This window comes from Osmia bicornis, chromosome 15 (genome assembly GCF_907164935.1).
Source record: "Osmia bicornis bicornis chromosome 15, iOsmBic2.1, whole genome shotgun sequence".
NCBI lineage: Eukaryota > Metazoa > Arthropoda > Insecta > Hymenoptera > Megachilidae > Osmia > Osmia bicornis.
In genome coordinates, this window is record NC_060230.1 from 1,803,630 (window position 1) to 1,830,220 (window position 26,591).

The window sequence follows — 26,591 nt, forward strand, 5'->3', positions numbered from 1 at the left end:
GGAATCGTTTTCTTAGAAGATGACACTTCTCCGAATGAAAGACATAAAACGTGACAGAGTTTGACAGGTGTCTGTAAAACGGTTTCGATAAATGTACGAAGAGATGAAATAATTCGTTATTCGTACAATCGTGTGACCGATAAGATTCTCTTTCTTTCTCACCTTTTATTTTCATTTGAGCAACAGGTTGACCGGAGAATGGGTGATCCTTAGCTTTATTGGCATCCCGATCGCGGTACACGCGACACACGCACACTTTTTTCGTCGAGCACCGATTCGCGGAAACTGCGTTTCAGGAGCGCGCGACAGACCGCCACGATGCTACGGAATGATCTAACGCGCATGCGCACTCCCCCTCCGCTTGATCCAACATCTCTCATTCTTTATTATACCCTAGCAAACAAGGTTCGTAGTTTCATTCTAATTTTCCCTCTTTTACCCTCCCCGTGTTTTCTTACCATTATTTGATAACAATTGTCGCGGTAACATAAAGGTATTTAAGGTTTGCGATACGTTGTCATAAAAATTTATTGACATCAATTATTACAGATAACAGATATATCAATTTGCATAGGATCATTAAATTTTCTTTATCATCAGTAAATTCATTTCGATGTTCATCATAAAAGTTGAGGTACGCTACGGTGTAAAAAATACTTTGCACTATATATGCACGTATTTTACAATATATAAATTAAATTCTATTACTTTGCTGTGAAGAAATATACACAGGAGTCGGTGACTTTCCTCATTGATACAGAAATTGATTAAATTGAGAATCTAGTAATTTAATTATTCGAATAACAAGTCCATTCGTTATAATGATCTTTCAAAATCGTTGATGAAAATTTGACGGCTGCGTTGGTTGAGCAGTAGAATAAACCATGCCAGGTGGTTGTTGATGAGTCATGGCGTGACTTTGATGTTGGTGAAATTCTGGAGCTCCATGAGGTCCATTTAGTCTTACCCGTTTCGCGTTTTGTCCGTGGTTATGATCGTCGTTTCCTTGTTGCTGTTGTTGATTTTGTTGCTAAAATATTACCAGATACATGAGAATACAAATAATGCCGAGTAAATAAGTATACTTACATTTTGTTGTTGATTCTGTCGTGCTTTATTTTCAGTCTTTTCCTCTGTGTCATCGTCCGTTAAAAATTCTCGTTTAGGATACGGAATTGGGCATCCAGCAAATATGCTAAAACATTATGATATTCTCGTTACATTTCCAAATAAGTGATTAATATAATGAAACGAAATCGCATGTGATGAAAAATGTACTCTTGCGTTGGCAGTGGTTCCTCTTGAAAATAAGCATCTTGCATAGAATGTTCAGATGTTATTCGTTTATTAGGATCCATCATTAATAATTTTTGGAGCTAAAAACAGCTTAATTAACATTATCGTCCAACAGGATAGTTTGAAAGAGTAAAGTTTGTGTAACTATACCAGATTAAATGCCTTGCTGTCGGGCTTAATTTTATGTCGGTCCATATATTTTGTGAGTGAACAGTTCGCATAACTATAAAAAAATAGTTGCATTGAAATCAAACTTCAAATTTTATATAGTTATTTTTAAACGAATACTAACTTTTGTCTTTTAAAATCTTTTAGTAATGTAGGATGCTCTGGCATTTTTTTAATATCTTCCCAATCTTTTTCCAAAGGAAATCCCATCACATTGAATATCCTAAACATTGAGAAATTCCAAATTGTTACTTTCATTTTTATATTGTAAAATGATAATTACTCCGATAATGTTCCATTATACCTATCTAATTGATCATGATGATATGGATTGCTAGTTTTTAGGTCTTCCTGCCTACAATGAAATATAGGTTCAGATGTTAAAAGTTCTGCAAATATACAACCGATTGCCCATATATCTGTAAAACAACAACGAATCTCGTAAAATCAAAGTAAGTACAATCTCACTTGAAATGTAGGTGATTAGATACCTATAGCTTTTGTATAATGCCTAGCACCTAAAAGTAATTCCGGTGCTCTATACCAGAATGTTACTACAACTGGATCTAAATCTGCCAGAGGTTTTAGAGGAGCATTAAACAATCTAGCAAAACCCATGTCTGCAATTTTCACTCTTCCTCTTTCATTTCCTTCTCCCATTACTAAAATATTTGCAGGTTTCTAAAGTATCATAAATGTGTAAAATTAATTATGTACAGCAGTATCTACGTACACATATAAAGATATATGTAAAAATAATTACCAAATCTCTATGGAGCACCCAGTTGGAATGTAAATAGTGAATACCATCCAGGATTTGATACAACAAAGATTTGACCATACCCTTTGGTACCATAACAGGTTTCTTATTAGCCTTTGCTGCTCTATGAAACTTGATTATATGCTACAAGTAAAAATAAAAAGCTGTCAACTATTTGCATGATTTCACAGATACATTTTCAACCATTATAAACATACCCACAAATCATGTTCTGCAAAATCAAATAGTAACCATACTTTGCGATCATTATGCGATAGAAAAACCCTTATTAATGTAATTACATTCACATGTTTTAATTCCCTAAGTAGCTATGAAAACAAGAAATAATTAATACTGAACATATAATGCATTAAACACAAAAAATAAATACTCACTGCAATCTCACGACATGCAGACATAGAAAGGCCTGTTCCTTCAATTTGTTTAAGACCAAAATCCTTTGTATCTGGCCGGGATTTTAATTCACTATCTGGTACACTATTTAAATTTTATCAATATGCATATGTTCTTGATTATAATAACAGAAGATGAAGGCAATACGATAGATGAATGGCATTGTATAAATGAAATGGTCCATGTAGTACAATTATTGTTACATAGTTGAAGGATGTAATAAAATATTTCTCAAACAGAAATGTGTAAAAACCAAAAGATGTTTGAATGTCTGATGTACTCCATTACAAGTAATATGGTACATTCGAGTAGAAGTTATAGTTTTCTAGCAATAAATGTCTAAATTTACAAAATTAAAAAAATTAGAGATTATTCTCAAAGTAAATTGAAAAGCTGTCATTATATACTACGCAATTTTATACGGTAGATTAGAAATACTAACCCTTCCTTTCTACGAGCTTTATAGACGTGTCCATACGTTCCTCTTCCAACTTTACATCCTTCAAATTCGAAAAGATCCTCAACCTTTGTCCGATCTTTTTGGGTTTTCATTTTAAATTCGTAATCCATCATGTTTAATATTATCGGAACAATTATCAACTATAAACAAACATCTTTAGTTTACATTTGCATACAGAAAGTGATCAACTTTTGCTCATACTATATACCTCGATCACTTTACGCTACCTATTTACTGTATATACAATTACACACGAGTACAAAACACCGTTGCCAGATGAAGGCTTCATGACGAAGCCTCTGGTGGCGTCACATCACGCCGACTTATTGCTGCCAGTAACTACAGATACAAAAAGACTGGACATGCTTTGCTCTCAAAGAGATCTGATTTTGGGGCTCCCAGACACCCCGAAATAAGATTAATTGTGCATCTTGCATCACAAACCCGGAAAATAATTAAACTAATTAACCCCCTGTGGCTCGGGGGGCGTAGAATACGGCCACGGTAACCCCTGCCTGTCGTAAGAGGCGACTAAAAGGGGGATGTAAAGGAGCGAGCGAGAACTAAAAGCGTAAGAAAGAATGTAAGTAAAAGAGCGATTAGCGTAAGCATAAAGAAGTTTCAAAATTGCGCGGGAGAGTGTTGGCCGTAGTGCCAACCCCCTAGGCGCGTTACCGACAGAGTTCGTTGGACAAAAAGGGACGGTAAAGTCCTTAAAGAACACCGCCCGGAGGAAATGGGATGCAAAAATGCAAAACTAATGCATAAATGGGATGCAAAAACTAATTATTTGACACATTTTCTTCATTATCGACCTCGACCCCGGTCGGTAAAATTTCGGAAAGTCGGTCGGTAAGTTGTTGAGTAGTTTCAGCCAGTTTCGTATAGATGGCGCTAAGGTCGAAAACCGAAAGTACCCCTTCTCCTACAACTTCCAATGACATTCACTGGCGCGCTTCTGCAGCATTAAAATGGCGAGTTTGATTAAAGCAGTGACATACTGCGATATTTTAACTCCAATTTTAAGACAACAGAAATGCGTAATTCCCATTGCAACAACATTAACGCGACATTGTTCTACAGCTACTCAAAATGATGAAAACTACGATATTATTATTTGCGGCGGTGGTATGGTGGGAACAACACTTTTATGCGCCTTAGGTTAGTGTTCTTTTCGGTCTTAAAATAATATTTAATATTTATCCACCAGTTTATCAAGTGTCCTGTTTCATTCATTTTTTTTATGTTGTAACAGCGAATAATAGAAGACTCGAAAATAAAAATATTCTCTTATTAGAAGGTAGTAAAAAGTTTGAATACACACTTCCAGAAAAATATTCTAATCGTGTGGTTGCTTTAAATCAACAAACACGTACTTTACTTTCGAGCATAGGAGCTTGGCAACATATAGAAGCAACACGATATTGTGCAGTACGAAAAATGCAGGTATTACCAAAGTTTAACATGAAAAATTTATTACTTTATTCCTTATAACAGTTTTACAAATGTTGTACTTAAATGTAAAATATTTAGTAGGTATGGGATGCCTGTTCTGATGCCATGATTGTATTCAATGAAGATCACTTGGCTGAAGAAATTGCTTATATAGTAGAAAATGACTTACTATTACATGGAGTAAATAAGCAGTTGACAGAAAAGGAAAATGTGAACGTGATTTATGACTCTAAGGTTGAAAATATCAAATTACCTGAAAAAGAAGGAGATAATGCAGAAGTACAATTACAAAATGGCAAAAAGTATAAAACAAAGTTATTGGTAAGTAAATGAAAAGTATATGTAAGTATATTATGAAATTGATATTGTAAATGCTATACATCTTATTTAATTATAATAATCCCTAGCAATGTTTTCAACTTTGTTGGTCAAATTATCTAAATGTGCACTGATATTATACGAGCATCTTTTTAACTCTGTAACCACTTCATTTAATTGTTGGCTATTATCATTTGTGGAAGTTGTACTATATAGCCTACTTAATCTGAATTGTCCTGTTTCTGTACTATTTGAATTACGCGTATAAGTAGTTTTTGTATTTATATAACGATTTTTTCTTTCACTTACTAAATGATACACAGCTTTTATTAAATCGCGTGGTAAACGTTTTTCACGGGGATCGTTAGGGCGAATATGAATTGCACAATGATGTGGTGGATGTAAGAGAAGTGCACCTTGCCTACATGCTTTCACTATTCTTTTTGGTGCATGATCTAACAGTTTTGAAAATAACATACTTTCTAAATGTGCTACTAATTCTGCTCTACGTACAAGTCTGTCCAATCCAGCACATCTTCTTAATTCTTGTATATCTGATACGGCAAGGCCCATCATCAAATTTGTTAAAATCACTGTCACTAAGATAACAAAGCTTAGAAGCATCAAGTGTGCAGTACCAGAATATAAAATTGGTGCATCTTCATCAAAAAATACATCCTCAAATTCTAACTCTCCAGACATCATTATAATAGTTTTCAGTAAACCAACTAGAGGATTACTAAATGATTTGTAATTTTTATGTAATACACTGAAACCTAAAGAGAAACCTATTATAAGACATATATAAGCACCAAGAAATTTGAAAAAGTTAATTGATACTTGAGTAAACATTTGTATATAAAGGCCAAACATAGGAAATCTTCCAACCACCATCATTAATTCTATCCAAATTAATAAAATAGCTACAGCTGCCACATGATGCTGCCAGTCATTTATTGGCATGAGTAGAACTATGATTGATAATAATATAACACTCCACTGAAGCCAATTTTCCCATCTTTTAACATAAATGTATACACCATGAGTCATTTGAAAGAATTCTTTGCCAGCTAATACTATGGTAAATATTAACACTAGCCAAAACAGTATCTTTTTAAATTTTTCAACATTCCAAAAATATGTTACTGCAATGTATGATGTAAAAAATGCTACGAAAATAGAATGAAATATTAGATTTAGTAAAAAAAATTTACGAATTCTCAACCATTTTAAGTAAAGAAAACTTTCGCATAAGGGATGCTTCAGTACGTGTCTTTGACCAACTTCCACAAGGCAAAGCATTAAATCCGTTTCTCCTCTACCACCGGGTACCAGTGGTCTAAAATCTAATCTTAATTCGCAATCAAGATCACCCAATTCATGATCGTGTACAGAAATCGCATGATCTAAACGTGAAATAAATCTCGGCAATACGTCCGGTGTTCTACGTACGATAAAACTTAATGCAGAGATACCACCTTTTGTTCTAGCAGTAACATCTGCTCCTCTCGATAGTAACATCATTACCGTTGATGAACTTTCATTTAACGCCGCAATATGCAAAGGCGTGTAACCAAATTTGTCAGCTTTGTTGATTAAAGCACCAGCCTTTTAAAATAAATAAAATCCATAGTTTTTAACGGTTATACCTTTTTCGCTTAATTTTTTTATAATCAATTAATGAACCTGTATCAAAATCTTCACCAATTCTATTCCTCTGGTCACTTTAGCAACAGCAGCGTGTAAAGGGGTGCGACCGTCGTTATCTTCTGTACTAACTGTAGCCCCAAAGTTTATAAGGGTCTCTAAAGTCTCTGCAGATTGAGACAGAGCCGCTAAATGCATAGGTGCTTGACCTCTTGCATTTTTCACTTCGCATGCTGCACCAGCATCTAAAAGTAGCTTTGTGCATTCCGCGCTACCTTCTTCGGCTGCTAAATGCAATGGTGTGGATCTCATAGAACTGAATTGTACTCTTACATCCGCCCCATAACTTAATAATAATTTCATGCATGTAACAGAACCTAAACTTGCTGCCACATGCAATGGGGTCTCAGTGTAAACCTGTTTAAAGGATTAGACTAAAATGAACGAATTTTTAGTATTTCAAGTGATACTTGTAAATACATACCTGTGGATTATTAGGGGAAGCACCTGCTTGTAATAATGCTTCAACACAATCTGCTGCATTACTTACAACAGCATAGTAGAGAGGACTTTTACCAGATAATCCAGCATTTACATCAGCTCGCGATTTTATTAAACATTTAACAGAAGCAAAATCACCTGTAGCAGCGGCACAGTGTAAAGGTGTACATTTTTTATTGTAATCCCACTCACACGGATTAGCTCCATATTTTAATAATTCTTCTATAATTTTCACCGATCCAGCACACGCGGCTAAATGTAGCGGTGTCCTACAGGATGAATAGATTAATATCCGAAAATTTGATTAATTTATCATTCAATTTCATACCTGCCGTCGCTATCTCTGGCAGTAACTTTTGCATTTTTACTTAATAAAGCTTTGACCAGATCTAGATGACATAGATAGCAAGAAACTAAGAGACAAGTGTTTGGCCACCTTGTAAAAAGTTGTGAAGCAGTTGCATTTGCAGCTGCTTCATTTTCAATGCTCAATGATGTATTTTGTATGTGTCTATATTAAATAGAATTCGAATTATATTCAGTATAATTTGTATAATTTTAAATAAACTACTAATTGTACCCGTTTGCAAATGAAGATATGGTAGTTTTCTGATTTTTCAGTGTAACTTCATTCAAGTCAGTATTTAAAAATTCGTCAAGACAATTGCGCAAGGTGTCACCATGAAGGGTGGGAATAAGAGAAAGTGCATGCTCTCCTGCTGGAAGATTAGATAAAGCTTGAACAATCTCTTCTATATTCCATAGTTGTTGATTTGTCATTTGCTTCTCATTTATATGACACGTAACAATAGATTCAGAACTATGCTCAGAGCTAATACTGTTCTTTTCTATATTATCCATCCAAATATTTTCGGACTCTTCACAGTCTTCCTGAAATAATTTATATTCAATAAATAACATTTAATACGCTTGTTTATACTTACTGTATCATTAATAACGATGGTAGGCGGCGTCATTACATGTTCTTCATTCAGTTCTTCTTGAGAATTATGACTACTCAATAATCTACTTAAAAGTGGTTTCTTTTTTAAAATTGACATGTTGCTTTTCATTATTTTTTCCTATGAATATAAAGTGAAAAAAAGTAAGGAAAAACTAATCATTTTATGTGTCTACGTATTGCGTTAAAAATTCTTAAAATAACTCTTCAAAAATTTTGTTTACTAAAAATACAAAGCTTTTATAAATTTTAAGGAAAGGTGTGTGTTACACTTACCGGCTCGTCTTCGATGATGTAAAACCTCGAATAATCGGGGTTCTGCTGTACTTCAAACCTATTTCAGTTACCAGTATGGTTTGAAACAAGCCCACACATGTTCTCTGATGTTTATAAAACAGAACTGGCATATATTTAGCTCTCCCTACTTTTTCATGTAAATTTGCAGAAGAAAGAAATTTTTTTAGAGCTTCTTTATTTAAAGTACTTTCTTCTGTTGTTACCACTATATAAAAGTTATACACTTTCTACTTAAAATATATACACATCATACAATTTTACTTACACAACATATTTCTTTACTTGATTGATAAGAACATCCTTTGAGGAAATAACTATATGTTTGATTATTTTTTCCTTAAGAACTTGAGGCAAACGTTTTAATCATTTACAATTTAAACAACTTATATTAGAATTGTAATCATTAAGGTAGCATTAAATTATTTGTTATGAATAACTAAGGCTGTAAAGAACCTTGTATATGTGAAAAAGCAGTTGATTCTTACAAGGTCAAGTACAAAGCAGTCTGACAGTATGTTCAGATTTCTCAGTGAAATGTGGCACAGAACTGAAGTTATTTCCAGACACATTGCCTGTCTGTTAATGTTTCCCCTTCCAAACACCGTACCACTTACATTATCTACATGACATCCAGATTTTTATTCTACTGCTTTTAGCATAGTAAATTTTATTGAAATTAATCATCCATATTATACATTTTATTGAATGTTTGTTTCAGATTGGAGCAGATGGTGTAAACTCATTGGTACGAAAAGTAATGGGAGTACAGTATGTGAAATGGGATTACGATCAAATGGCTATAGTTGCAACACTTGAACTGTCAGAGGTAAATGCCAGATTATTGTATAATCAGTGTGTTATTTACAATAATATTAATTATATTTTCATTTCAGCCTACAGAAAATATTGTTGCATGGCAGAGGTTCTTACCAAATGGTCCAATAGCATTACTCCCAGTAAGATTAACAGTTAACTAGAACCAACTAAAGTAGTGCATCAATTTACTTTTTGCCTTTTATCATAGTTAACAGATAGTCTGAGTTCTCTCGTATGGTCGCTACCAACAGATGAAGCCAAAAGGCTGTTAAAAGTTTCAGAAGAGGAATTTGTTGATAGTATAAACAGTGCTTTATGGAAGGTTTATCCAAAAGATGGTATGGTTGAAAGTGGTTTGCGTGCACTTCAGCAATTACTTGATGGATTATCTTTACAAACTGGTGTAATAAGACAGTTACAACCATCAATATCAGATGTCATAGAAGGATCACGGGCAGCTTTTCCATTACACTTTGGTCACTCTGTGTCTTATGTACGACCAGGAACTGTTTTAGTAGGGTAACTAAAGAAACAAAATAATATATGTAAAAATTGTAACTTGCAAGACAATAATTCGTATACTAAATTTTTTAGAGATGCAGCACATAGAGTTCATCCATTAGCTGGGCAAGGAGTAAATTTAGGTTTTGGAGATGTAACACTATTGGTTACACTTCTTGCAGAAGCTGCTATGAATGGAGCTCCTTTGGGAGACATAACATACTTAAGAAAATACGAAACGTTGCGACAACGCTATAATGTTCCAATAATGCTTGCTATTGACGCACTACATAGATTATATAAAGGAACAGCAGCCCCTATTGTGCTAGTTAGAAGTTTGGGATTGCAATTAACAAATGCTATTCCAGCTTTAAAGGTATTTCATTACTGTATTAAAATTGGAAAATATACTTCAATTTATTAATAATTACATTACTTTTTCAGAAAGTTCTAATAGGACATGCATCTGGTCAAGCAGGAAATTTATGTTAATAATTTATGTAAATATTTTTGTATTATAGTATACATATATATATATACTAATCACTGCTGAAATAAAAGTTAAGATCATGATCATTTATATCATTTGGTATATACTGAGTAATTATTTATACACGGTAACTCTTTTTGTTATTATACTTTTAATTCTAAATCATTATGGTCTTTACACAAATAATATATTTTGTATGTGGAATCTGATATTTAAGAAAACTTTTTAATGATATTTCATGGAAGATTTATCGAAATTTACATAAAACAATAAATTTCCAGTTAATTTCAGGTGCCAAAAATATGACAAGATATAGAAATTTATGCATATCATTTGTTACTCCACGTGGTTAGAGGTTAAAGAACAATATAGTAACAGGTTATTATGTCACTAATTCAGAAAAAACAAGTAGTTAATACAGTATTCAATAGAAATACCCAAATATTTTTGAGAAAAAAATGCATAAATTAAAGTATTGTTAAATGTGATTTTGTAATTATAACTGTATTATGTTCTCAGTATGCACATAATTTATATAGGTTATTTCTGAATTATTTCTGAATTATTTCTGAAACATATTAATAATTTTTGGTTTCAAAAATAGAAGTGTACTGCATAAAATTTTGATTGTGACTTCATTTGAATTACGTAAGGAAGAATTATTAAAAAAATAAGAAGGATTTTATTTTTAAGGTAATGTAAAGAGAGGTTATTCTTATGCCATATTTATGTTATAAATAAAAAATCTTTTTAAGAGCTTTTGTGTTGTTTCAGATTTACGATTCAACATTTAACAAAAATCTTATTTGACTTTTAATAGACAATGTTTATATCTAAAAGACTGCTAAAAGGAGTTGCAGTTGGATTAATTGGAGTAGGTACATTGGCATCTTTGAGAGCAAATGAATATGATTTAGGATCTATAGGTATTGTGCGGCTAGGACGTGCTGCAGTTACTGTTTTTATAATTGGGAGTCATTATAAAACTGAACTATATGATAGTAACCTAAATCCAGATACTCAAGAGTACTTAGAATTAAAATCAAAAGTACACAAATATGGAGCAGAAAAGCTCCTGGAACTTTGCTGTGCCAATAAAGGTGTTTATATAAAAGTAGGCCAACATATTGGTGCACTAGACTATTTATTACCATCAGAATATGTTCATACCATGAGGGTATTACACAGTGCTGCACCGCAATCATCCTTTAAAGATGTACTCACTGTACTCAAAGAAGATTTTAAAAGAGATCCATATGAAATATTTGAAAGTATCAATCCTAAACCTTTGGGTGCTGCTAGTTTAGCACAGGTTCATAAAGCTGTGTTAAAAAATGGTGATGTTGTAGCTATTAAAGTTCAACATCGAGCTGTTAAAACAAATTCTTATGTAGATATCAAGACCATGTCAGCTTTAGTGAAAATAACATCATTAGTATTTCCAGATTTTAAATTTGATTGGCTCGTTGACGAAACCAAAAAGAATCTTCCTAGAGAATTAGATTTTAGTCAAGAAGGAAAAAATGCAGAGAAAGTTCAGAAAATATTTTCACACTATCATTGGTTAAAAATACCAAAGATATATTGGAACCTGTCATCATCACGGGTATTAACAATGGAATTTATTGAAGGAGGTCAAATTAATGATCTGAAATACATTCAGGATAATAACTTAAATCCTTATGAAGTCAGCAGTAAATTAGGTCGACTTTATAGTCACATGATATTTATTGTGGGTTTTGTACATTCTGATCCACATCCCGGTAATGTTTTAGTTACGAATAATAATAATGAAGCAGAAATCATACTATTAGATCATGGTTTGTATGCAAATCTGTCTGATGAATTTAGGTGGGAATATTCCAAGCTTTGGTTAGCTATATTAAATGGTGATAAAGCTGCAATGCAAAGGCACTGTGCTAAATTAGGTGTTGGAGATATGTATGGATTGCTGGCTTGCATGGTTTCAGGAAGATCTTGGAATACAATTATGTCTGGTGTTCGGAAAACCAAGTATGATTCAGTAGAAAAACAAGAATTTCAAAGAGAAATACCAAATTTATTGCCACAAATTAGTCATGTATTAGAAAAAGTGAATCGACAAATGTTATTAATTCTTAAAACGAATGATCTTATGCGTTGCATTGAATATTCTTTACACACAGAATCTAGAATGTCAGGAATGATGGAAATGTCAAAATGTTGTATACTTTCGGTATACGGAGAGAAATTAAAATCTTGTACAAATACATGGGAAAAATGGAAACTTTCTGTATCTAAACAATGGACACTTTTTAAGTGGTCATTGTATTATTTGTATCTAGGAGTATTAAATTTCAATATAATAGATTCTGTAGATTCATTCATGAAGAATGAATTTTATGCACTTTAATGATACGCTATTTTTAGGAGAAATAAAATGTATTTGTTTAAATTGAACATGTAATTAATTAAATGGTATAATCAAAGGTTTTCTGAATAATGTTATAATTTAATATGTTTAAGAAATTTGTTAAAGGTAGAAATATTTTTGTATAAACTATACAAGTAAATATTTCATATTTATTTTTACACATCAAATGAAAAATACAAAAAGAAAATTAATTATTTTCTGTTTGATAGTAAGATATCTGTACTACAGATATACATGTATTAATGAACATTTTCTTTATTAAGAGTGTAAATTTGTTCTGTCATGTATTGATCACAAACATATAGTCATGATTATGTAAATTAACAAATTCTAATAATAATTTATTACAAACATGTACCTATATTGTACAATAATTTCATAGACAATATTTATTCCCAGTTATTTATTATTTTTTTGTCTCACGAGGCCCAGCCCTTTATCACTGCATCCCTTACATGTCTGCATCCTTAACATCCCTGTATCTCTTATGTCACCACATCCCCTATATTCCTGCATCTCGTATATGCCGGCATCCCTTATACCTCGGCATCCCTTATATCTCTGTATCCCTTACACTCCTGAATTCTCCCTGCAACCCTTGTATCCTTTCAACCCTTATAATAAATATATTATAAATAAAATCCTTATGGCCACTGGTTCGAGTAAAGGTAAGTAAAGGTAAGTACAGGTAAGTAAAATAATTTTAAATTTAAATTTTTGCAAAATTTAGTTCCCTATCTTGTCACCAGAGGGCGCTGATTCGACGTCGAGATTTTAGTTCGCATTTTTCCCGCCAGAGGGCCAAAATTTGAGCAAAGTTTAGTTCCTTTTTCAAAAACCAGATGGCGCTGATTCGACATCGAGATTTTAGTTCGCATTTTTCCCGCTAGAGGGCCAAAATTTGAGCAAAGTTTAGTTCCTTTTTCAAAAACCAGATGGCGCTGATTCGACGTCGAGATTTTAGTTCGCATTTTTCCCGCTAGAGGGCCAAAATTTGAGCAAAGTTTAGTTCCTTTTTCAAAAACCAGATGGCGCTGATTCGACATCGAGATTTTAGTTCGCATTTTTCCCGCTAGAGGGCCAAAATTTGAGCAAAGTTTAGTTCCTTTTTCAAAAACCAGGTGGCGCTGATTCGACATCGAGATTTTAGTTCGCATTTTTCCCGCTAGAGGGCCAAAATTTTGGCAAAGTTTAGTTCCTTTTTCAGAAACCAGATGGCGCTGATTCGACGTCGAGCTTTTAGTTCGCATTTTTCCCGCTAGAGGGCCAAAATTTCGGCAAGCTTTAGTTCCTTTTTTTGAAACCAGATGGCGCTGTAATGGAATGCTTACAAAAAAAAAGCAAGGATGTAAGGATTGCAGGGATGTAAGGGATGCACGGATGTAAGGAATGCAAGGATGTAAGGGTTGCAGGGATGTAAGGAATGCAAGGGTGTAAGGAATGCAGAGATGTAAGGGATGCAGGGATGTAAGGGATGCAGGGATGTAAGGAATGCCGAGATGTAAGGGATGTAGGAATGTAAGGAAAGCTGAGATGTAAAGGACGTTTTTTTTTTTTAACGTGGGGAAATCTTGCATAAGGAGTGTCAGATTCCTACTGACTAAAACCCCACGGCGACCAACACTGGCGCTAATCAAGTGGTTATCATTCAATGAACGTCTTAAAGTTAATGCAAATGATCTTTACTTTGAATTTTTAACAAAAATTTGATGCTCGATCGATACTGTGATACTATCATTGCAAGAGGGCTTACATACACTTATAACATTTTCTGCCTTGTTTTCAAGCATGCGTACAAGGTCTCAGCGTCACTCACAGACATGTTTCCGCGTTATTAAAAGGAAGGATGTATATATAGTGGAATGTGTTTCTACTTCGTCATTATGTTACTCATGCTTTCATGTGTATTTTATTACATCACAAATACTATTTTTAAAATGATTGAACAAATACGTGTTCGAAACGTATCTTTCCTGCGTCATTTATTACGAATTAGTGCATCATAAGGTCATGACAAAGAAAAGTATCTACGTCATATATATAGGAAAAGCATGTTTATTGTTATATTTTAGCTTTTAAATTTATACGTGTACGTACAATAAGCATGGTTTTATCTCTGTAAAATAAAAATAAACAGAAAGGAAAGCGTCCTTTTACATTTCTTGCGTATAAAGACAGTTATTCTTGCCGGCGTTGCCACGTTTTAGAATGCCTGCGTATTTTTATATTTCTAAATTAATACCTTGATCAATTACCTGACTCACAGTTTGATTTTATATGGATGTTAATTAAAAAAAGCAATCCCTTACTAGAAATAAAAGAAAAAACATAGATTTGTTTAATATAAATTTACATTTTCTATTTTAATCAATTTCCCAAGACATATATTTATTTGATATTACTGTTGTTAATAATAGAAACATTGTTTTATAAGTTCTTTGTTTGGAAGTAAATTTGTTTTACGTCTAATATCTTTAATTTTTTGAAGGAACGTTTATCCGACGTTTTAGAAAGTGCTTAGCATCGTAAGCGATACTTTCAATTCGTAACCTATAAATGTACAAAGTAGTACATTTATCTACATTCCTAAAAATGCATATAAAATATAATACGTAAATAGAAAATTCGGGAAAATCCAATAAAATTAAGGTGTGGTATAACATTGATCGAAACGATTCGAAGAAACTTGGCAACGCTGAGAATTATCTGCAACGGAACACTACGACGCTGTATGAAAAGGCATGCAAGTGGTGGGGAAACTGACCGCACAACGTATTCTCACGTTGAATATAATTGTTTAAAACTGACAAATTTAACTAAATTTTATACAGAATACATAAAATTTAATAGAAAATTGTTAGGTGTATACTTAAATATATAATAAACAAGCATATTTCGAAGAAATTGACGATAATTTAGGATTTACTAGGAACTACTTTCTATCGATCGCGCGTAAGAACACCACTTAACTCGAAGTGGAGGGTATATAAGTCAGGTATGGGGGGTGACGCCTTGGCATTTCCTGAGTCATCCTCACACGGTGAAGCTGTATCTTGCTCGCTGGTTCGAAGTCTCGCTATTGTGGGGTTTTTCTTCCATTCGGCGAAAAACCCGAGCCAGATACAGGTTGGTGTACCTTTTGCTTATTCAGTAATTAGGTGGAAAAAAAAAAGAGTTAAAGTCGTAAAGAACGCGTGTGGCGACTATTATCTTCGTAATAAGTTAAATTTCTCAAGAGATCAAGATAGAATATCGATTTACCTTGTGCCGTCGTTGGAAAGAAGATATCACCCGAGTTCAACAATAAAGCAAGAAAAAACTATATTCAGAAGCAAGAAATCATGGTAGCCAGCAATCGTGTTCGGGATATCGATATCGATAGACCGAGCCATACCGAACAATTAGCTAATTGGATCAGTAGAGTCCGCTGCAAGAAATTAATGTGTCGTCGTAACCGTAAACGTGATTTACGTGTCGAAGCAGTGCTTACTTGCGCGCTTTTCAAAGCCGAACATGAATTGCGTAGTAAACAATTGTCTCGCATTTCAAAATGGCAACAATTCAAAAAGCAATTCTTAAAAGACGCAGACTATACGAATTGCAATTTTTACAATAGCGAAGATCTGAAGAATTCAAAATGTTACGAAGAGAGCAATCCATGGCAGGGTCCTTTGTGTCCGGAATTAAGCAGCTTGGACAATTTCATGTCGAAATTGGGTGAGATCAAAGTACCGTTGCAGCGGTGAAGAGACTTGAAAAGGAAGCTCCTGGGTCTGAAAAACCTAGGAACGCGATGGAAACCCGATTCAGAAGAAGATAATATCGTTAGCAGTGTTCTGTCAATGAAATCTTATCGACTTTAACAGAGCGCCATCTATGAAGGAATCTCGAATAATGCAGTACCGCATCGGTGATGTGTCGGTACTGTGGGACTAGAAGTCGCATTACTATCCTGGTGTATATCTGGATATTTTTTACTTGCAGTCTCGCCGTTTGAGATGGCATTGGGACGGGCGGAGGGAGGTTGCCGTTCGCAGTGACGATGCTGGGCGTACACGCAGAAAGGGGGATCCCAATGTTTCTAATCTACGCCTTTCATCGGTTTGGTTTGTAAACTGTATCGGAACAAATGCATTTCCTTTTGCAAATTTCTTGTAAAATAATGCCATTTGAACTCATAAAAAAACCATTCAAAGAGCGTTTGATCCATTGTTTATTTTTTCAGAAGTACACACCGACTCTTACATAGAACGTTATGTATTTGTATTGTGTAATTTTCTAAAAGTTTGTACAGTACATTTTAGATACTACACATAGATTTAATGATAGCTTTCGTTCGAAGGGATTTGTATATCATGCCAAACGTTAATTGAACACTTTTTTTTGTAACCATTGTGATACAGCAGAAGAGGAGCCAAAGAATTAAGATAATAAATGTTGAAAAGAAAAATTGACAATTCTTTCTGTAATCACTTTAATCATCACCGTTATTAATGCCAAAAATCCTTTTCAGTCTGGCATACACCTTACAAAATTCTATCACATGCAAGAGATCTACGCACGTAATCAAGCTGGTTGGTCATCAGCGAGGCTATTTCGTCTGTCTGTATGCGAGAGATCAGGAGTGGTGAGATGTGGTTATGGGATAAGGAAAAAAAGGGGAAATCATGTTTGTTCTTAGAAATACTCACGTCAAGTTCGCTGGCCGAATTACGCACAATGCTGAAGTCATACACACAAGTCCAAGTATCTTACATTCTCCATGCTTCTCTGTATTGAGAATCCAACCGATCGTCGTCGACTAAGTCTTGAAAAATCATCCGGGGCTGCGGTTGAACATAGGCAATACCGTGACAAACAGCGCAGCGCACAAAGAGCAAATCCTGTTTGGTGAGCTTAATCCCTTTTATCCGTTACCTGTGCAAATATGTTTTCTCAGGTCCAGAAGGTTTTCCGATACCAAGTCGTTACGCGAGTGTTCTACTCATTGACGCGTGTACCATGCGAGGTCGACTAAACTGGACGCACACACCCGAAGAAACCGTATATAGCCCCGTTTCAATTAGGAATAAGATTCCTGAGGTATGGAGTAATTCGATGCATGTCTCTCGAACCTAGATGATCCAGAAAGGCCAAGTACTGCAAGTAGCATCAATTCATTTTTATAAGGGCATGCATATATATTTATATGAAAAGGGCTCAACAATTACATGATTACGTTGAATTGAATATCGATATATCACATTAAGTTGAACATGATTTTTGGTCAATCGGCTACTGGATAATTACGTTCACAGATTTAGTATTGCTGCATTATTCCTCAGATGCTAGAGCAAGGAAAAAGATATCTTCGTAATATAACGTTCTAGATTAACGAATAAAATAATTCCTGATGGGAAGTGTATATGAAAATTGAGCTAACAAAGGAATAGAAGTATATATATATTGATTCGTACAAAACTGACACAAGATACCAAGTATTGTTCCATCAGTATAATTTGAGATTGAGGGGTATTTCGAAGTTTCCAAAATAATAGAGGAGTATATGCGAATAAACTTCCATTAAATTATTAAATATACGTAAAAATATTTATGGAATATTCATGAAACGGAATGATATGATATTTTTAATTTAAAGGAGGTATTGTTATCAGCGATAAATCAGGATATTGGAATGCAGGTGGAAGGTACTTATTAAGGTTGCATCTGTGATCGACCCCCGTGAGTTGAAGTCCAGCTTAAAGGAGTTCAATCTCTTTATAAGTCATTAGAAAAAACGTGGTATCAAAACGTATCTTCATAAATATTATTTTGAAATGTTGCTTTTTCCAAAGAAATTGTTCGGGTGTCTTTGTTTTATACTGCAGGAGTGGCTGGAAAGATAAATTGTGGGTGGCGTATAAGCGACTACAGCCAGGCAATTGGTTCTGTTGCTGGAGCGCGTCACGTTCATGTTGGTTTAAGGTATATGCTGTATATTAAGTAGAATACTTTGTAGAAAGTGGGTTGGAATGGCTGGGGGGTGCGGGAGGGAGGGGCGAAGAGAGTTCATGTTATGTTTCAGCTAGAAAAATGGGCTAGAGAACACGTTTAATCATCTGTGCACGCTTCTTGACCTACACACACGTTACGTATAAATCCTAACTGGATCCTGACATAGTTACTACCAAAAACTGACCGATGAGATACTTGATTTAAGTACAAGCTACGCTTTTAAGTAGAGGCAGTGTGAAAAGAAGGTAACAGCGTAATTGCAAGCAGTTAAAATTTGTAAAAATTGTGCATATATAAGTAGGGGGAATTTCGTGGGAATGGGGTATGCAATCTTGTGTTGTGAGCTACAGGGTTGATGCTGTTGCTATCCCTTAACTGCGATGGATGAAATCTGGAATGGAATTCGTTAATAATGGATGGATACACCCAAGCCGGTCGTTTTCTATGTAGTAGCAGAAATATTGATTCTACAGTTTCAGTACTTTGAAGCAGATACAGCTATATGTACACTGTAATCAATAAGCATGATACGATTGTAAGTTTTTTCTGCACTTAAATTGCATTCGGCTGTTGAAGGATTTGGAGATGTACAACGAAACATTGATTAAGGAATGGAAGAGGATGAGAAGAGTATACTCTTGTACAGAAACCTATTTTCATTTTGCTTAAAGCATTATCTTCGATAAGATATATTTTAGATCGACGAGGGGTGATCCATTCCAGCATGAGTATTTCATCAATGGATTCTTAACAATACTGTGAAGATGCTTTTCATGTGTTATCATTTTAATAGAGTTCACGTGGCTACTTAATATGTGTGTGAGAGAGAGAGAGAAGTACCTGGAGAAATTGGGGAGGGCTGTAAGAGACACAATCTTTTGAGTTTTCTTCACAGAAAGATATTAGCAGTTGACCATACATTTGAAACTGATTCATTGCAAATGAGCATGATGGCATTAAAGCATATGCAGTTACCAAATTAGGCTTCCTCAAATGTATAAATGACTGATAATGTTTTCTGGAGTATCTTTGGTGGATTTGATTTTTGCTTCAGGAAGTGCAAGAAAATTTCACTCGTCAAGTAATGAGACTGTACTGAGCTGCTATTTTAAGGGGCAATCCCCGTATACCGAAGTACATTATGTATGTATATATTACTTTAAAGAACATTATTTTCATTACATTAGGAACAAGAAATATGGCAAATGGGAAAATTTTCAAAAACTTTAGTTATAAAGTAATAAAAGATGTATTTGAAAAAGTAAAATTCATTATATTTGAGATGAAAATATTTAATAACGAGTTTGTACAGAACGAAGATAAAAGATCAAAATCAACATCATTGGGTTTTTGTCGAGTAACTGTAAGTAACAGTTTGATTAGGATTCAATATTAATATTAATCGTGGTATTGAATGTTTTCGATGAGTGTAAACATAGTGTTAATGCTTATAATGATTAGTGCTTTGCTAAATGTAAAATTTTTGAAAATATTCAGTTTCAAATGAAGTTATTGTTTCACTTTAAAGTTCAGTTACACTGTGTTACAAGTGTTGAAAGTTACAAAATATGCATTAAGTTCGTGATTACGTGGGAATGTGAAACGTTAAACATAAAAAAATGATTTATCCAAAGTCTGCTATGTATCAGATAATCCAAGAACATGTTACTAACAGTATTTATAGTTCTAGTGAGTGAAAAAAAAGTTCAGTTTTCCTAAGACAAATCTTTTGAAGAAGAGACTGAAAGAGTAAATGCAGTTAATTTGTGATTTACAGTAGTAGTGTTTTCTTAATGTTGCATTATGCTTTGATAATTTACTAATTTTTATTCTAGGGTATTCGTTTGATAATTCAGGATTCTATATGATTTCTGCTTGTGTAATTTAATGTATGATTGCAGACTTGATTTACCATTTTAATAGAAATATAATAGCGTGAGATGAGTTAGGACAGGAAAGCTTGCCGCTAATTGTTTGTTAAGTAGATAACATTCGCAAGAAAATAAGTTAACATAAAAAATGAAGCAGTTCGAAGACTGAAGCTAATGAACGTTTCACGTAAATATTCTCACATGTATCCATTATACATTTTGATCTCTGCCAAAACGTGTGGAAAAGACAATGCAAGTATATGCTGTATGTAAAATTTCTGGTACCCAGTTCTCGCAAATTCATGGGAATCTATGCTCAGCAGATAAGTTAAAACAACGTGACAATTTAGGATTTAATCATTATATAAATTATGTTGTGGTTATTTCATGTGGAGTAGTTTGTAAACGTACATTTTTTTTCATGTTCCATGCTTCCCTTTCGGAAAAGCTAACCAAATGTTTTAGGAATCGATCATCACGATCATATGAGAATTCGTACAAACAAGAAATCTTAATATCTGGGAGAAGCATAACAGCGATTTAGATCTCTATTCATTGTCTTATGGAATTTGGTATTCTGGCTCGTCATTAGCAGCTGTTAGCAGTTTTCTGGATTGTCGAATAACTGGAAAATCGGATGGGATTCGTTGAGTTCGTGGGTTTTCTTCTATTTTCTGACGAAAAATCAAAGGCCGGATTATGAAATATAAAATGGAGGAATAAGTTAAATGCCAATTTGATGCTACAACTCGAAAATTGAAGTCGACTATATGTATCTGGATTGTTCGTTGTTATTGTATTCTATGATGGAAATGCGAGTTCAAAAGGGGGAAGGCAGTTGTGGATTTCCACTTGGATTTTTCAAAGGATCTGTTGTATAGGCATTTTGAGATAGAGGAATACAGGATGCAGAGTTCCAGCAAAAATGCCTTCCTTTTTATTTAAAAAAAGTAAGATTCGTCTAATTTAAAAGAATTTCAAACCTGGTTCACAGGAAATCAAACTAAGTAAATTTCTGTTTCTTTTCAGATTTATTTATAGCAGTATGATTTTAATGAATTTGATCAAGAGTTACATTTTAATATTTAAAAAACAGGGAAGAATTTCAAACGTACTTCATCTAATGTTTTGCAAGATCTTTTCTAACTAAATCTGAAGAATTGAAAATTGAAAAATGGGCAATTACATATGCAGTATCGAATGATATAACATAGTCAAATTAGAACTTATAAAAAGAACTCATTACCAGTAACTGAAACGCCAAGAATACTGTAGGAATTTGTGTAAAAATAGCTTTTTTGAAATCTGAGTGTATACTTGTCAGACACAAAATGAAAGTATTAAGTTAGATTTCATGAGGTCTAAAAAGTAGGTTACTACATTGGGCTTCATTATATGAAGAATAAGCAAGAAACTATATGAGACGAAAAAAGTATCACCATAAGGACATCGTATAGTAGGAAAAGATACTAGCACGAAATGACGCGCAACGAAGAAGATGAAGAAAATAAAATAATGTGGGAACAGCATTCGATAGAACTAATGTAGGCAGGAGAAAAGGCGTTTCAGTATGGAGTTTTATGGAAGACCTAAATAAAAAAGGTAATCAGTTCGTCTTTTTGGTGAACGCATAATGAATGGAAAGTAATATGTGGAGAATTTATTCACCTGAGATTTTATGGAATGCAGATTTTTTTTTACCATGGGTCATCGTAGAAGTCTGATAATTTTCAATACCGAGACTTCCTGAAACGTAGACCAATTTGTAACGTGGGACTTCGTGGAATACACATAGTAATCAACGCGGGACTTCGTGGGAGGCACACAGTAATCAACGTGGGACTTCGTGGGACGTGGACCAGGGGCCATCATGGGACTTCATGGGAAGTGGACCAGGAGGTAGTCGTCGTGGGACTTCGCGGGACGTGGATCAATAGTCATCGTGGGACGTGGACCAGGAGTCGGCGTGGGACTTCGTGGGACGTGGACCAGCAGTCATCATGGGACTTCGTGGAACATGGACCAGGGATCATCGTGGGACTTCGTGGGATGTGGACAATTATCAACATGGAACCTCGTGGGACTTGATGGGATTTGGGAAAGTTTGCTACCGATCTTCTACGTGGGACTTCGCGGGATTTGAATACAGTATCAACGTGGGACTTGATGGGATTCAAGGACAACATCAACGTGGGACTTGATGGGATTCAAGGACAGCATCAACGTGGGACTTGATGGGATTCAAGGACAGCATCAACGTGGGACATCGTGGGATTCGAGGACAGCATCAACGTGAGGCTTCGTGGGATTGGAAGAAGAAGAACCAGCGCTGGAATTTCATTAGGAAGACTATTCAAAGAAGATACCATCACTGAAGATTTGAAGACTTCACAGGAAGATAAATTGTTCATCATCTTTAAATTTGTGAAACATTAAAAAATATCAACATGGCAAAATTCTATGAGATCTAGAAAAATAACACACAATTTTGTAATGTATGCATTAGAAGTTACAATTGATAAATTTGTTACGTACACGAGATTTTAGCAAAATATTCCGTACAATTGTAAAAAACTTCAAAACGTTTATAATATTTTAAAAACAAAGGTCACAGTAAGTTTTTAAAAAAGGTTATTGCACATGTTGAAATTACGTGAATTCTGGTAGTAAAAATGTCATAAAATTATTAATTTGTAAATTGATAAACGCAAGAAAAGTATAATAAAGAAAACAATGTACACTCGTATATAATTTGAATAAACGATTTACATTGATTTAATTCATGGTGTTATAACGATGTAAATGTAAAACTGAATTCATTAGTAATAAAAAGGGTTAAAATTAAATTTGTGTATCCAATTAATTCTTGATGCTTCCGAATAGGATCGAAACATTTATTAAGGGGTAAGTTTAATACGAATAACATGAGAATTAGAGTTTTAATCTTTTTATATCTTCCGGGCGAAAATCAATTCTTAAAGAAGCTATTCGTCGAACTTCCGCGGGTGTTAGTCGCCATGCTATTGCATCTGCACCACAGTAATCGGCTAATTCTTCCACTTTTTCTACACTTAATATTGTAGCTATTTGGGTTAGCCGCGCAAACTTGTCACGTACAGACCAAGAAGTGAAGGCAGCCAAATAACTTGCTAATGACCTAATTTCTTTGTCGAGTATAAGACCCCCTGCCTAAATTGAATTAAAATTAATTATAGTCTTATAGAAACACGTACATTTTAAATATACGTACTCTGTTAAAAGTCGATTTTAATACAACTTTCTCTAAACGAGCTGTAACCTCAGCAGTAAGAAGACCAATTAACGCATCGTAATTGGCTGTTGTTAGACTTCCTTTAAAACTTTGAAGCAAACCATCTAAATTCATGATTAAAGTTTGTACAAAAGGTTCTTCCGTTTCGTATCTTAATAAATCATCCTGAAAATATAATTTATTGTTTTAAATAACTAGGGATTCTACGTAGTTGTTATTTACCTCGTTCATGTGATGATCTATCGATGAGAAGGCGTCGACCCAAGGTGTGACTCTAGGTTTAATAGCGCTTACACGTAATTGTTCTAAACCATAATCTGTAACAGCTCGCAAAATAGACATAACGCCCTTCAAACCAGACAAACAACTGTCGATTTTACCCCTATCCTTATCTTGCATATTAGGAAATGTGGCATCTATTTCTGTACTAAGGGTCTTACATAGCGTCTCAACATATTCAATACTTACGTCGGTATTGTTTAGATACGCCTAAACAATAGATACGTTAGATGTATAGATCTATCAAGTTTTTAACACTTTCAAAATCGTAATTAATTTTACCAGAAACGTTAAACGAGCGAGTTCTGTATCCGAAGTTTGTAAACGACCATGTTGAATACTTGTTTGAAGGGCACTATAAGCTTGAGCCAAATCTAAGTATCCAGCTGGATAGCCTTGTCGTAATCGATTTCGTAATCGATTTGCAAATTCTCCTTCTAAAATGCCACAAGCCATATTAACCACCGCACAGACACCATCTATACTCCAACTCGACATAGAACGCCTGTGTACATAAATTTGATAAAATTAAAGTGAAATGTAAAAAAATATACTACTATTTAATGTAATACATAATTAATATTTCTCTGCTACCTGATACACTTTTGTACTATGAAGAAAACATCATCAACCATACTAGATGTTTGCTGATCCTGTTCTAAGGTATCCATTCCCAATGCTTTACTAACACTTTCTTCAAGAAAGTATCTTTCTAATGCAAGATAAGCACCCAAAAGTTCTTGCATTCCACGCGCTGTATCAGAGTTACTGATAATACTTTCAAATTCATTCATTAAATCTTTAAATTGTTCATCATTTGTTACACTAATTTCTGTATCATTCTGTGTAATAAAAACGATGTATTTATTTGAAAAATTTGTATTATGTAAAAGATGTTTAACTTACTTTAACCCTTCTTCTTAAAAATCGAATGTACAATTCTGCTCGTGAATGCATTATAGTAATTTCTCCTAGCAGCAAATCAAATTCTTTAGGATCTCCCCTTTCAGAACTTGGTTTCCGAAGGTGATCATTCACCATCTGTATTTTTTTAGATATACATCTATGTTTCATAAATTCTGCAATAATCTTCTTAGCTTGCCTATTTAAACAGTAATTAATAGTAATATTTAACATTATTTCTTGTATTTATATATAACTTACCTGTCACATTCTTTCTGGAGAATAGAAATTGTCATTAACAATCTTCCAGGACCATAGTATGTTTCAATTATTGGTTGGTGTATTTCTACAATTCTAGCAATTCCCTCAAATAATAATGTCATAGTATCAGCAAAAATGACTGATGCTCTTTTGTCATTACTTTTAATTTCCAAAGCAGCTTTCAAATTTTTTTGTGCTGTTTCATGTAGCTGATATGAAAAAATATATAATTTCAATATACCAATTGTTATCTAACTGAATTTATTAATGTGTATAACTTATTACCTTTGTACATAAATAACTACAAAACTTTTTAAGTCCTTCTACATGCATTCCTAATAAAGGAAATATTTTGAAGAATCTTTCAACAGAAGCCAGATCTTCTGACTTCACTGCTTCATCAAATTTATGTGTGACCACTGTTCTAAGTTGTAAAGCAGCTTGTTGTAAAGTGATTAAAGAACTACTAATACTAGTATGATCCATTAAGATATCTTCAGCTGTTCTTTCTAATAATTGTTGATCCATTGACAGATAACGATGAACATGTGCAGCTCCTTGTTCATAATCTTCATTACGTAATGCCATAGCTACCCCTTCACTGCATAATTGTAAATCAAGAATATCATTAACACGTCTTTGACATTCATATACTCTGCTCTAAAACAACATAATCATTAAATGATTACTACTGTGGTACATTATACAGTTAATAGTTACATACAAAGATAACTACATACCCTTGCCAGGTCTAACTGTCTTACTTTGGCACTAACATTCTCTGCTAAATCATTGGTACGTGCAATCATATTACAAAACTTTTCAGCTTCTGTACGTATTATATTAACATTAGGTAATACTTTACTTATATTTTGCAATTTTGCTTCTACATAACATTGTCTTGATAGTATATTTTCCAAATTTTTTTCTATCTTAATCTGTAATTAAAAATGTTACAAGTTGTTATTTTTGTAGACATCATTTAAACTTTATATAAAAATTAAAAAAAATGATAAAACCTCATCTTCATGTAATTTGTCGAGTATCTGTGCCAGATTTTGTTCATCTGGAGGTAATTCCATAATACAAGTAATATATTACTTTATATATAAATAAAATCAACTACTACAGATCTAACAAAATTGGACATGCCCAGTGACTACAGATGTAGAAGACTGGGCATGCCTTTGTTTGTTGAAGGGGTCCCAGACACCCCCTGATGAGATTAGACCTGCATGCTAGTATCGGCCTTTGCGCGCCTTTTTTCATTTACATTGTTTCATACATTTGCCATACTTTTACAATTTTTTGCTTGAGCCTGTGTGTGTCCCCTTTTAGTCGCCTCTTACGACAGGCAGGGGATACCGTGGCCGTATTCTATTCCCCCCGAGCCACAAGGGTTAAACTTACGTATTTCTGAAATACGTAATTCCAGCGCCATCTATACAAACACAGCCCAAACTATTCGAGAATCTACTCCGACAGTCGGTAAGTTGCCGGCTTACCGATCGGTAA

The 26,591-nt window shown here is 34.0% G+C and overlaps 6 protein-coding genes and 1 long non-coding RNA gene across 15 annotated transcripts; 4 read left to right on the forward strand and 3 right to left on the reverse strand.

Annotated features, from left to right (window-relative positions):
* Positions 1-510: 510 nt before the first annotated feature.
* LOC114878759 (cyclin-dependent kinase 8) lies at positions 511-3,410 on the reverse strand. The gene is made up of 12 exons (XM_029192905.2): positions 3,307-3,410; positions 3,081-3,238; positions 2,620-2,722; positions 2,443-2,553; positions 2,228-2,368; positions 1,956-2,145; positions 1,769-1,883; positions 1,589-1,687; positions 1,447-1,519; positions 1,279-1,376; positions 1,090-1,195; positions 511-1,030 (listed from the first exon to the last, which is right to left on the reverse strand). The coding sequence occupies exons 2-12, from the start codon at positions 3,209-3,211 to the stop codon at positions 830-832; spliced, it is 1,368 nt and encodes a 455-aa protein (XP_029048738.1). The 5' UTR covers positions 3,212-3,238; positions 3,307-3,410; the 3' UTR covers positions 511-829.
* Positions 3,411-3,596: 186 nt separating this feature from the next.
* On the forward strand, positions 3,597-10,174 carry LOC114878727 (ubiquinone biosynthesis monooxygenase COQ6, mitochondrial). Its single transcript, XM_029192844.2, has 8 exons — positions 3,597-4,259; positions 4,354-4,544; positions 4,635-4,874; positions 8,996-9,103; positions 9,171-9,233; positions 9,302-9,612; positions 9,688-9,970; positions 10,039-10,174. Exons 1-8 carry the CDS (start codon positions 4,070-4,072, stop codon positions 10,084-10,086), a joined length of 1,434 nt encoding a protein of 477 aa, XP_029048677.1. The 5' UTR covers positions 3,597-4,069; the 3' UTR covers positions 10,087-10,174.
* LOC114878724 (transient receptor potential channel pyrexia) lies at positions 4,869-8,989 on the reverse strand. Of its 8 annotated transcripts, none has more exons than XM_029192835.2 (8): positions 8,543-8,989; positions 8,257-8,404; positions 7,964-8,101; positions 7,600-7,910; positions 7,348-7,530; positions 7,003-7,288; positions 6,558-6,935; positions 4,869-6,479 (listed from the first exon to the last, which is right to left on the reverse strand). In XM_029192835.2, the coding sequence occupies exons 3-8, from the start codon at positions 8,090-8,092 to the stop codon at positions 4,941-4,943; spliced, it is 2,826 nt and encodes a 941-aa protein (XP_029048668.1). In that variant the 5' UTR covers positions 8,093-8,101; positions 8,257-8,404; positions 8,543-8,989; the 3' UTR covers positions 4,869-4,940. The 8 variants fall into 8 exon arrangements, with proteins under 8 accessions (XP_029048668.1, XP_029048667.1, XP_029048675.1 ...); XM_029192834.2 differs by having other exon boundaries at positions 8,257-8,482; XM_029192842.2 differs by having other exon boundaries at positions 4,869-5,647; positions 6,350-6,479; positions 8,257-8,989.
* A 244-nt stretch (positions 10,175-10,418) lies between the features above and the next one.
* LOC114878726 (aarF domain-containing kinase 1) lies at positions 10,419-12,552 on the forward strand. Its single transcript, XM_029192843.2, has 2 exons — positions 10,419-10,777; positions 10,859-12,552. The coding sequence occupies exon 2, from the start codon at positions 10,908-10,910 to the stop codon at positions 12,474-12,476; it is 1,569 nt and encodes a 522-aa protein (XP_029048676.1). The 5' UTR covers positions 10,419-10,777; positions 10,859-10,907; the 3' UTR covers positions 12,477-12,552.
* A 2,949-nt stretch (positions 12,553-15,501) lies between these two features.
* Positions 15,502-23,208, forward strand: LOC114878720. The gene is made up of 4 exons (XR_003789786.2): positions 15,502-15,623; positions 16,482-21,312; positions 21,392-21,964; positions 22,052-23,208. It is a non-coding gene; the product is annotated as an uncharacterized LOC114878720 (long non-coding RNA).
* Positions 15,630-16,475, forward strand: LOC114878719. The gene has a single exon (XM_029192828.1). It carries the CDS (start codon positions 15,839-15,841, stop codon positions 16,241-16,243), a length of 405 nt encoding a protein of 134 aa, XP_029048661.1. The 5' UTR covers positions 15,630-15,838; the 3' UTR covers positions 16,244-16,475.
* Positions 23,209-23,221: 13 nt separating the features above from the next.
* Positions 23,222-26,454, reverse strand: LOC114878718 (conserved oligomeric Golgi complex subunit 4). 2 transcript variants are annotated; one of them, XM_029192825.2, is made up of 10 exons: positions 26,096-26,454; positions 25,817-26,014; positions 25,362-25,736; positions 25,077-25,285; positions 24,819-25,014; positions 24,507-24,754; positions 24,195-24,417; positions 23,856-24,122; positions 23,613-23,798; positions 23,222-23,551 (listed from the first exon to the last, which is right to left on the reverse strand). In XM_029192825.2, the coding sequence occupies exons 1-10, from the start codon at positions 26,156-26,158 to the stop codon at positions 23,294-23,296; spliced, it is 2,223 nt and encodes a 740-aa protein (XP_029048658.1). In that variant the 5' UTR covers positions 26,159-26,454; the 3' UTR covers positions 23,222-23,293. The 2 variants fall into 2 exon arrangements, with proteins under 2 accessions (XP_029048658.1, XP_029048659.1); XM_029192826.2 differs by lacking the exon at positions 26,096-26,454 and having other exon boundaries at positions 25,362-25,677; positions 25,817-25,909.
* Positions 26,455-26,591: the final 137 nt, after the last annotated feature.